General features: G+C 38.6%; 1 protein-coding gene across 1 annotated transcript; it reads right to left on the minus strand.

The window, feature by feature from the left end:
- Positions 1 to 1,108: 1,108 nt before the first annotated feature.
- ATP6V1G3 (ATPase, H+ transporting, lysosomal 13kDa, V1 subunit G3) lies at positions 1,109 to 11,584 on the minus strand. The gene is made up of 3 exons (XM_009999939.1): positions 11,503 to 11,584; positions 4,447 to 4,547; positions 1,109 to 1,282 (listed from the first exon to the last, which is right to left on the minus strand). The coding sequence occupies exons 1-3, from the start codon at positions 11,582 to 11,584 to the stop codon at positions 1,109 to 1,111; spliced, it is 357 nt and encodes a 118-aa protein (XP_009998241.1).
- Positions 11,585 to 12,542: the final 958 nt, after the last annotated feature.

The following is a 12,542-nucleotide window of genomic DNA, read 5'->3' on the forward strand; positions in this document are numbered from 1 at the left end:
TGAAAGTGAAATGATTTGTCTGTGTCTACGTGGACTGAAACTCATGGCTATTGTTTGCTAGTCATTGCAATTTCTCATGCTTATTCTCTGATTCAGTGTCATTTTGTAGTTGAGAAAAGGCACAAAGGGGGTTCATGAGGCAAGTGTGTGCCAGACCCTCTGCTTCATCAGCCTGCCATCAGATTAAATGGGCTTCACCTTGGACCCACCAGATGATATTGTATCTTCCTAACTTCAGTAGAATTTATTCCAAGGGAAATCTGCCATTGCAGAGGGAAGTATTACTCAAGGTCACTTAGGGTAACAGAAGTGAGCTCTAACTGACATGATTTCTGTGAGCAACCTGTGGATTAAGGTACCTTATAGTGTAACTGGTGTAGAGCTTGAGCCCATGGGTTCCTGTGCTTTTGGTGTAACTGTATAGGTGATGATGGATGTGCTAGTCTGCACCTTGAACCAAAGACATTTTGTAAATAATGATTACTCCTGCTCTCTTTTTTTTCGCACTTAACAGAGCTATATAAAGCTTGTGCTGTAGCTAAACAACAAGACAATACTTTGAGTACAGATTTTGAACATAATTCTGCACAAGTCAGCTCTATTTTGCTTTAAATTAGTATACAAAAAATATATTTTTTTAATCATAAGCTACTGAGTTCCCATATGTCCCATAACCACACCACTCCATGTGTCACAAGGAAAAAAGAAATGCTTTATTTTAGTTTTTTTTTTTTAAATATTCTGTTTCATGTGACTTGAACTACAGTAAGGATTGGGATAAACAGACTTTATGCAAAACCACATCCTAGTACAGAACATTTTATAAGAGAAAAGGAATAAAGACTCCCATCAAAAAGCTATTGGTGTCAAATAATATTTATTCTGTTGTTCTTGACTTGTCTCTAAACGACAACAGGAAACAATATTCCAACAAATGCTTGTGAAATTCCACATAATTCTTGTTTTGCCAAAAGCCTATGCAGAACTGTGTGCCTTTTTTCCCTCATTTTCCTCACACGTCCAGAAAGAATATACAAGGAAATTATTATGCTTATCAAGAAAGAAGGCTACTTTTTATAAGTATCCTTCCCCAGCATATCTATGAATCTTAAACTGTGTGTCTGAAGTTTGGGTGAACTTCAGGGCTGATGTCGCATATTGTGTTCATAAGCTTTTTCATCATGCTCTCCATGTTCTTGTGGTAGCTGCTGGTGAGGTTTCGGATGGTTTCTATTGTTTGTTCTTCTATTTTAGCAGAGAGGTTACCTTGGGATCCCATTTCCTGAAAAGCAGAAGTCCTCTGAGCAAAATAGAGGGTTATATATGACTGTTCATTGCACTTTACTTCATCATCTAGCATAAATATAACACAAACTTCTCACAGTGCTTCCTAACAGTAAGGGTATCATCTAGGTTGAACTGTACACGTAAAAACAGGATTAAAGGGAACTCTTTCATATGCTTATTAGCAATGGGTATCTCTCCATGTAATGAAAGTTTCTCAGCTCACTGTGGGATCAATTGTACATGTTTGGTCTTTTATATAGCTCATTTAATTTGTTGTCTATTTTAATGACTAGTCAACTAAGTTCTATCACCAGTGTGCTTTGCTTGGCCTCAGTGAGAATGAATGAAAGAGCAGCTAAGGAGAAGAACATGGGAGAGCCTTCCTCACGATGCATAATTACAGTTTCAGAGTACTTGAAATGTCTTCAGCAGTTAGTGATGTATAACCCCCAACAGGCCTCAGACAAGGTCTTTTAATGTTGAATTTTTCTTATCTGGCAAAATACCAGACAGCTTTTGGCACAGTTAATATCAGGACATTCGCTTAGAATTTAATTGACTAGACTTGCTGAACATTTTAGCAAGGTTATGTTATAAACAGATGCACACATTCCAAATCCACGACTTTGCTCTCTCCACCCCCACTGCCCCAACATCACTTGAATTCTTCCCTTATGGAAAAGTCCTTCAGATACAGGCAGATAAATTAGTTTCCAGCTAAAGAATTCTATGGGGAAGAACAGAAGACATTTCTGCAGGCTGACAGAGTAAGAAAGGAATAAGTAACATTCTTCTTGTTGCAGCCATGCTACTCTGGGGTGGACTAGCAGCTGAAGCCAACCTGTGATGTTAGTAGGATACCTAGAGGATTACCAGAAACGAGGGAGAAGTAACTAGTTATATTTTCCATGTGATTTCAGCCCAACTTAGTCCTTAAAAGAAGGAAAAGCAGCTAAGTTAAGACCTTTTGCACAAATTACTTTTGCAATTCTATTTATCAGTACCTGTCAGCGTAGTAAGAAGTTTGTCCGTAATCCAGATGTAAAACACGTTTTGATTTGGAAGAAATACAGCATGTAGACATAATTGTAGATGTCGGGAAAGGATTATAGTTTTCTATAGTAACTATTTTTAGCTGGCATTTTATTTTAGCTTTTAGACAAGTTGTAAGGGTCTCTGGGAAAGATTGTACAGCTTAAACTAGATTTATGAAGCTAATTTTTTCCACTGGGGAAAATAACTTTCTAGAGATCCCAGATGGCTGCATGCTATCCAGCTACTAAATACTTTTGAAAAGCCTCAAGAAAAGTATTACAACTTTAAGATGATCCTCTATAGCCTGGGAACCTGCTCTCTCAATTCATGCTAATACTGTAACTTGAGATAGTAGATTCTTGCTTTTCTACATTTTTTACCCTTTTCTGCTTCTGAATTTGAAGACCTTTTTTCTTGTCAGAATGCAGACAATTTTCTGCTTAGTCTGTAATTTCTGCTGACCTTGAAGGTCCGTCCCTTCCTTTGCCCAGACTAGTTTTATGCTAGTGTCATTCCAAAGTCTCTAAAATGTTACATTGACTTGGAAGCCACAAAATTCAGAAGTAGGCTTCACATCTTCAGAGTTGGGTGGTCTCAGACCCGGAGTACAAATACCACGAGCACCAGCAGAATTGGTTTGAGATCCGGGCTTAAGATTTGTATATTTTGAAAAAAGCAGTATTGTCACTCTAACCTCAATTAATTGTTGGTTTTTTTGCTGCTACTGCTGTTCATTTTGATGCAGACTGATGCAGAAGATCTCATAGTATGAGAAAATTTACCCCAGCTTGGATACAGCAACAAAAAGCAAGGGGAGAAATAGCATTAAATGAGACTGTGAAAAAATAATAAATACTTGTGTCCAAATACCTGAGCCAGTAATCTTAACTGGGCATCAGACTTCCCTCTAAACTGGCTTAGTTGGAACTCCTGCCTTTCAGGCACAGGTTAATAATGATTACATTTCTCTGGATAGATAAATGTTCGACATAATGGGGTCAGGGAACGTGAAGGCAGACTGCAATGATCTTGTACAACATGCTGTCATTTGAGAAGCAGTATGTGCTCTGTCCTGCTTGTGTGAAATGTTCAGTTGACAAACAGTGGCCTTTCCCTGCAGCTTTGTTTGTGATTTAAAAATTGAGTTCACACTAAAGCAACAACTTTTCCGCTATTTCAGACCTAAACCAAGAAGTCTGGTTTGACTGAAAAGGTGAACACGTTTTAGAGGTGTTTTTACTGCATTTTAGTGTCAGTAAACATCTGAAATTGTACATTAGGACAACTCCACCTGGCCTGGCTGTGTGACAGTGTGTCTGGGGGCTGGCAGTGTGCATTACAGACTTTGTGTGTATGTCTCTTCCTAAGGCTTGTGATCTCTGCTGGAAAATGTTTTATGTGAAGTGTGACTGAAATGACACGTTTGTAAAGCAGTTTTTATTCGACCCCTTTGGCTTTTTTTTGGTGACTGCTTCTGCACGTGTAGTTTCCTTGCCTTTGCATGAAACAAGCAGGGGAAAAAACAAGAACAAAAATGTGAGGAAGTAGTAAGATGGCTGTTTGTGAACCTTCATGAAAATACTAGAGAAAAATGCAAGATGGCACAAACGTATAAAACATACCAGAATTCACATAAGAAAATATCAGCCTGACCACTTTTACTATGAAAATCTAGGAAAAAAACTCAAAAGATTTGCTGATTTCATTTAATCAAAGATGCAGTCATATGCAGGCAAAAAGGTCGGTTAAAGTGGAACAAAAATAGAAAGATTTTAAGACTGCTTTTTACTGAAACATCCACCTTACTGAAACCTCCAGTTCCAGGAAAGGAATGAGGTCTGTCTGGAGTTTAAGAAACGGGTGATACATTTTCGAAGGACTAGCATGAACCAAATACAGAATCTGGAGAGTTTTAGTTGTGGAAGTCCACAATACCTTCTGCAAATGCATTCAAAGCCTGTGAAAAAGTTAAAATTAAGCATATGCATGTCATGGGTGATATCTCTGTGTCTAATTGGTATGATCAAGTTAGTCTGCAGAAGTTTCCATTTAACACTGAAATAATTTGTTTTACCACTGAGCACATTGACACTACAAAAGAACACATGCAGATTTCTTACTTACATTTGTTTGCTTGCTTCTAAATTCCTTCTCCCTCTGTAATCTGTAATGGTCGATCTCAGCTATGGCTTCTTCTTTGGCCTGCTTCAGCCTCTTTCCTTTTCCTAATGAGGGAAGAAATAAGGATTTACTTCACATTTGCTACCTTATACCAAAAGATGTATCTCTCTAAATCAGAGGTATTTTACATGATAAGCAAAGTTGACAGCAGATGTATTTGCAAAAGAGTGGTCAGAAGAGCCAGAGTGACTTAGGTAGGGTACCTCCTGTCTGAAAGCCAGTCAAGCAGACACCCATCTTCTGACACCAACTCCTTGTGAGAAAGCACACATCAAATGAAAAGCTTCTTGGTTTACTAACAACAGAAGTCTTTTTGCAAATGCAAGTTTTCTCATAATGCAAAGGATTCTTTTTTTTTTTTTTTTTTAATCACAGCTTGATGTTTAGATAAATATCTTTTCTACATCAGCAATAGTAGCAGCCAGACTAGAATAGTAGCAGTAGACTAGAAAGACAAGCATTAGTATTTCTGATTTATTTTCTCTAGGCTGCTACACTGGATTGGCTACACCTGTGCTGGGCTTCTGGAGCCTTAGCAGGTGCTTCTGCTGAGCATGGCACAATGAGGAAGCCAAATCTTGGGAGAAAGAAAACTGTTGGTTTTGATGCATCTGCGATTCAACAAAAGCCTGGGTAAAATGCCTGGTCCGGTAGTAAATTATTATTTGCCCACTTGGCAGCTCTTTCTGAAGTCATTATCAGCAGATTGGTGAGTAGAAGCAGAGAGATGCCTGAAATGTGAATTTTCTTTTGAAGTCTTGACTACTGGACTGTTTGATTTTGTGGGTTTGGTTATTGTGGAACCTGGGGCACATGATTGTATAAAGGCTTTTTACGGGAAGGGGCAACTTAGTGAGGAACTGGATAGCTTAACTGACTCTCATCAGTGTGGTGCTCTCCTCCATAGTTAATTATATTTCTTTGAGTCCACTGAAGCACTGTGCTTGTGTGTAAAGAGCAGAGAGGCAGTTTAAAACCTAGTGTGTACTTTCACAGAGTTTGTATTTGTTTGATAAGGGCTGATTTCCTCAGCTTATGTCACTCACTCTTACAAAGTTTTGCGACCAGTACACGTGAACTGACAGGATTGTGTTAGAGCCTGACATCAATGTGGACTACAAAATTTGGAAGCAGGTTTATGTTTGTATTTTAAATTTTCCATTATTCTTCTCTCGGAATTTGGAACCAGTCTTTTAGAGAGTTTCCTTCAGGAGTGGAGCCAGGCATTGATTTTCTGGAGCTGGACATCAGGGGGAGTGCCTACAGTGAAACTCTGCCAACTTCACCAGCTGAGGAGTTGGGTTTCTCTAGCAAATTAAATTATTTCAAAATCAGTGGGATTTTAATTTCAAATTCCATCTGGGGGGCCATCTGTGGTAAATATGTTATGTATTCAGCCACCAGAGAGATAAATAATTCCATTTGAAATGCACAAAATGGAAAGAGATTCACTGTAAAACAAGAGCTTGTTTGCCTCTGACAATGTAGGTAGTGAACCAAAAATAGATATATGCATACATGTCAGCTCTTGACAGTGCACTGGAGTAAGCACAATACATAGGGTGTCACTGCGTGGTGGCAGCCATTTCATTTTTCTATGATGCCTTTAGGACTGGCACAGCAGGAACCTGCTGCTTGCTATTTAATTAAGTGGAAAAGCTGTGAGTAAATTACTGTTAGTTCAACAATGTTGCGGACAAAATCAGCAACTGCCAACATATGCGATAGTGCATATGCTGCACCTGATTGAGTTGAGCAGAAACTAGAGCTTAACCTGCTGTTTCACTAGAGACAAACCAAAATTAATTAATCCATCTGTTATTAACCTCTTGTCTGCTACCTTAGTTGTGCAATACAGGATTGCCTTTTTGAAGTCTTACTGATCTTCTGGATGGGATTCTCTGTGACAATAGCACAGCTGAGCTGAACTAAAACCTTGCACACTGAAGGGTACCAGAGCATGAAAGTTCAGCCAAGATTGTGCAAGAAGAGGGCAAATAATACAGGAGGATGGACAAACCAACCTGTTCCCGTGACATTTCCTTTAGGATCAGAAAGGTCAGGTACAGAAAGTTCCAAGTTTGAAGAGGCTTTTGCCCCAAAGGGCATGCTGTGAGGGCCAGGTTTGCTGCTGCCTCTTTGTCCCTCCTTCCCATCCTTGAAGTCAAGGAGCAGCAAAGCAGTTGTGCTAAGCCTGCATTCACTCTTGTCCATGACTACAGTAAGCTGACAGCCTGGACATTTCTAGACATCATGTTAAATTGTCTTAACCATGTCAAGTCTTAACCAACTTTCTGTAATAAGTCAGTCCTGTATTAGATCTTCTTACCTGACCTGGGAAAGCACTATTAGTATGGTTGTCTTCTTTTTTCTAGCTACTTCTGTGATGTTAATGAAATACCTAGCTCTGGTTAGATACATAAAAACTGGCAACATTTTTTTAGTTTGCTGTTTTTTTAGATTTTGCAAGAAAAAGACAATAGACAACAAAAACATTGCATTCTAATTTGCTCAAACACTAAGTTTTCTTACTTTCCAAAACCTGCTGTGATAAAATTGGCTGGATAAAAACTGAGTTTCTGCATAGAAATCATGTCATATGAAGAAGCTGCCAAATATTGACTATATTTTCTTTAAATAGGACCATTTCAATTGTCTTCAAGAGTGTTAAATTGTCTGCAAAATTGGATTTGCAAAATTGGAAATACAATAGAAGCAGCTGATCAGTATGTATAGCTTTTTCAGTAGATAAAATATGTCCTGGATATTTTTTTCAAGAGAGTGTCATTGATGTAATTTGATTAACATTTGTTTTTAATCTGATTTTCTGAAATCTTTCATTTGAGTTTTCATTTTGTTAGGCACTAGAAATCCAATCCAAGATATAAAAACCTATAGGAAAACAAGTTTTGTTAAGCCTAACGTTCATGACACATTCATTTGCCTTGTTTTACCCAAAAGGATTTTCAGGAATTGATGTCTTGGCTCTGAACATGCTCAGTTATGTCTGGGATCCAAATTATTCTTAAAGCAAAAGTGATTGGTAAAGCAGTGCTGTGTGTAAAAGGCCAAAGGACTGCAGACTACTTTGGTTTGTGTTTAATCAGTTTAATAATTTCAACCTTTCATTTGTGCATTTACCAACAAACTATTAATAATTTTTCTGTTATAAACGACATCAGCCAATGATACAATAAAGATATCCAGGATAGCCAGGATAAAGGGTATTGAGGAAGAAGTATGAAAAAGATGTACAGAGCAGCTTTAGCACTGTATTTTTGCTTTGCTTCCTGTCTATAAATATAATTGCTTTGCTTCCTGTCTATAAATATAATTTATTTGCTGATTTTTCATTTATCCAGAGTGGAATTTGCATTACAAAGAGCTGCACATATGTCAGCAAAAACTATGCCCATTATCTGTTTATATACAAGACAATGTGTGCTCACACTACATTCTTATCTGGTTATGTATCAACTGTAAACACTGAAGGGTTTGCAGAAGGGCAGTTTTGCTAATCACATCTCCTTGAAAATGACTTTTCCTGGTTGTGTCCCATGAACAGTCTGCCTTTCATTCTTCTCCTGTTACAGTGTAAATAGAATAGGTGGACTTGCTGGGATCATGGTGATGTGCAGAGTCTGTGTGTGGTGACAAAGAAGGTCACATGTAGAGTTTATCAGGGCTGGGACTGTGTTAGCACTCGCTGGGCGGGTTGATTGCTGACACTGGCAGCCCTGAGCTGTGGAGTGCCAGACCCCAGGCAGAACCTGCTGATCTTAACTGGTACCAGGTGGTTCTGGGCTGTTCTTTTCCAGGGTGAAGCAGCATATCCTCGCCTTATTTCTCTTAACTGTGTGTGTACAGGTTAACCAGTTGCACTAGATATATTGGTTGCATTTTGTGTACTTCCTTTTAACTTGTTTTTTACGCTCAAACTATGCAATCATAGAATCATAGAATGGTTTGAGTTGGAATGGACCTTAAAGATCATCTAGTTCCAACTCCCCTGCATGGGCAGGGACACCTCCTACTAGATCAGGTTGCAATCCTTTATGGTCATCCAACTGCAGAATCACTCAGGGAAGAGACTATTGGAGTTTATCTGACTTGGCATAAATGTATTTGGCACTAAAAATATCTCCTTTGTCTTTGTCCCACAGTATTTAAGTTATACTGGTACAGTAAGGTATCTAAGGTAGCACAGTGACACTGCCATGAAAAATACTGAAATTAAGGACAACATGGTTATTTTATAGCTTCATTAAATACTTGTTTAAGTTTAATATATGTTTAATATATTATGTTTAATATAATAAAGACTGTCTAGGTATAATGATTCTGTTAGATTAGCTATAATGCTTGGTTTTGCACCAAATTCAGGGTGCAACAGTTCTCAGAAAAACAAGAATTGGTAGCATTAAGGCCTGAGCTTGCTCGTGTGACCCATGATCTAAAATTCATAAGAGCTTTGGTGTTTGCACCCAGGTAGAAACTGTTGGTAGTATTTAACATGAACAGAAATATTCACCGAAGTCTTTAGGCTGTAGAGGAATATGCCATGTCAGTAGTTATTTGGACTTCGTGCCCTTAATTTGTTATACCTAGGAATAAAACCTCTTAGGAATGCTTGAGGTTTTTCATGGGATTGCACAGAGCTGCTGAAGCTTTTGAAGGGGCCTCTGGGGTCTGCTCCAAGCCCCTGCTCAGAGAGGCTTGGCAAGGGCAGCTCGATCAGGGCCATATCCAGTGGATTTTGAATGTCTCCAGAAGGAGACTCTACAGCTCTTCCTCTGGGAAGCCTGTTCTTGGGTTATAGAGTTGTTTTCTTATGTTTAAATTTGTGCTACTGTCTTTTAGCCTTTAAATGGCTACCACCAGAAAGAGTCTGGTTCTGTTTTCTTTATCCTCTTCTCAGCTTCTCTCCACTTCAATCCCCAACCCACCCTGATTTTTCCTTCATAATTTTTACACAGGCTTTATGTTTGGCTTTAAAAATTATAGAGGAGAAACTCATACTGCTGAAGTATTTCTACTAGAAATTTTTTTACTGATAGCAAAATTCTTAAGAGCTGTTTATCTGTAGATGCTGAATAATAACTCCTTCCTAAACACTGAAACACTGGTAGGTGTAGGTTTATGTCTCAGAGAGGTCTGGAAGATACTTTATCTGTAATGATTATCTCAAGCACCCTGTGTGTGGCTGAGGTGATGACAGGGAAGTGTGTGTTTTGTAGCACACGTGCAATTGTAACCACATCTGGATACTGCAAGACACTCGTCTTTGGTCATTACTTTAATGTTATAATGATGCTTTTTATTTTTTGAGCTTCTTACTTTGTGAAACCTCTTTTTAACTGTCTGGTTTTTTTTAAAAAAAGCCAATCTGACTTTTCTGTTTTTAAAAACAAAAGCAAACCAAATAAAAACAAAGTAATAAAAACTAAAAGGATTATCAACATCAAACCATCATAGCTGAAGGCCTGATTCTTCAGTCTGTGTTCAGACCAGACTCCCTCTGCCCTCTCTGGGGACTGTACCTTTCCAGGGCATTCACTTTCTTGCTCCTGGCTGTGGGGAACAGTGTGTTTCCTTTGCGTTACATGATGAGGGCAGAACAAGGAGCCATGCAGAGCACCTTGTTTGGCTGTATGAAGGTCAGGTCACTTAATTATTCCAAACACCTTTTTGTGAGCCTTCCGTTTTATGAAGGTTGGAGAATATTTGGGGTTTTTTTCCTCTTATTTCACAGGCAGTGGACAGGTGCTCAGGGAAGGGTTATTGCCTTTCTACTTACCTTTTGTGTTTCTGCACAAATTAATATGTCAGTAATTAAGGAACACAAACCAGTGCTAATTATGTGTAGAAGAGAAATTGAAATGACACAAAATATTTTTGTTTAGCTTCTGTTTCTCCCTGGAAAATAATATATATTCCTTCACCACACTTGTTGCACGTGGCATGAACTTTGTGCATTTTGAGTCCTGCAGGACGCCATTGTTTGCTGCTGTTGGGTTCTAAATTAAGATAACTCCCTGAAACAGTATTAAAGTTTCAATGCTATTGCAGGTCAGTGACTTATGTGGTTGGTACCTACATTCAGGAGAATAAGGTCACCGTATTTTGCATTCTCCCTCTGGGAAATGAATTAAGGAAATAGATAATGGACCGACTCTGCCAGAATTATTTCTTTAATCTAAATTATTCTAGCAGACACTTTCATTTTAATATTTTTCATAATGAAATTTGCTTATATATTAACTAGAATAAAAATACATTTTTTTTATCTCTACACATGCTTTGCCCTGGCCTTTTAGACATTAAGTAAACAAGAAGTTTATTTTGAATTGAACATTTAATCTCTTACTGATCACTTGTACCATGTAATCAGATTTATATGAATGACCTATTACAGTACTGAGTTCTTGTGATTGTGTCATGACTTTGATTACTATGATTGTGCTGAAGCCTCCCTTTGTTGATTTTATTTATTTTTTTTTGAAGTTCAGCTAAGATTAGAAGGCAACTCACCAGCTTTTCTAAGTAAGAAGGAACACTGAAAAATTTATATAAGGCCTATAAAGAGACGACCAGGGGTCTGGTCGTACAGAGCTAGCAACCAGAGGCATGTAGGTTTCTGGTTTGAATAGCTAAGCAAGGCCATAATGCCATTATTGGCATTGAGATAAAGCAGGAATAAAACTAGCTGACAGGGTGAATATAAAAAAGAAAACCTTATTTTCTGTAACGAGGCAAGAGTGTGTGTGCACACATCCACACAGAATTTTAAGCAAACTCTGAATGTTCAGATTTGGTTAAATGCCTGGCTGCAGTCAAGGCACAGCACTAAGTGAGAAGCAAGAACAGAAGCAGCACAGCTCCAATGTACATGGATGAAATAATGGGGTTTTTTTGTTTGTTTTTGTTTTTGTGAGCCAGTGTAATTCTGAAAGCAACAGTAAAGTTGAAAACTAGAGTAAAACCGGGCCAGCTACTTACTTTTTTTGGCTTCCTCCAGTTTGTCCTTGGCACGTTTTTCTGCCTGCAAAAGCTGCTGGATTCCCTGTGACTGGCTGGTCATGCTGATTGCTGAGGCTGGTGCACTTGTGCAGGGACTGGAGCTGGGAGGGAGTTTTATACAGCCGCCAGGCTCTTCCGTGTGCTTTTTGTTCTCTCTGTTATTATAGCAGCCTTCCAGATTGCACCAAACCAGCCGGCTCTGCCTGGATTGCTGCTGGGCAAGTAGGCCTGCTAGTGTGATCACAAAAACACAGCAGTGAGGTTGAAAGGAATGTTCTCCCCTCCTCAGGGTCACAGAAAAGCTGGTGTCCAATTAACACATTGAGAAGAGAAGAGCACTCCAAGTGAATGGTAGTTTAATGTGGTGGTGGTATTGTTGTTGTTATTTATTAATTATTATTATTATCACCATTATTATCATTATATTTTATTGCTGAAGCAGAATATAGTTAATCTTGTCAGAGGAACTGGGGAAAAAAAAATGGTTATTGGAATTTCCTTTTCATAAAACTTCTGAATATGAAGAATCAAGCTCTTGTCATAATGAGTTTTGGCTGAAGACAGTGAACTGGTTGCAGGCTTTTTTGGTATTACTTCTTAACATTATCTGGTAGAGCTTTTCTACTTTAAAAACAAAAATCTTCATTGGAAATGAATTAATCAGGGACAGAAGTTTAGAAAAGCATGTTTTGGTCAAGGTGTACTCCATGTTGTAATCTGCCACAGAGGAGATGAATGCTGTGGTGGGAGCTGTTGGGTTAGCTCTGAGGTCCAGACTCTGGGAAGATATGACTGGTGGTGAAACCTAACACACACACACAACGGGTCAAGTGAACGAATGAGTGTGGCTGTAGGTGCACATCCTGTTCCCTAAGGTATGAAAGTGTCTTGTGAGCTGCTGCATCAATAAGCCTAATGCACATATTTTGAATCCTTATTAAGAAAACCCCAACAAATACCACTTTCACAGGTAATTTGGTCAATGTACAGGAGGCGAACATGTCAAGATGCATAACTAA

This window comes from Chaetura pelagica, unplaced genomic scaffold (genome assembly GCF_000747805.2).
Source record: "Chaetura pelagica isolate M959 unplaced genomic scaffold, ChaPel_1.0 scaffold246, whole genome shotgun sequence".
NCBI lineage: Eukaryota > Metazoa > Chordata > Aves > Apodiformes > Apodidae > Chaetura > Chaetura pelagica.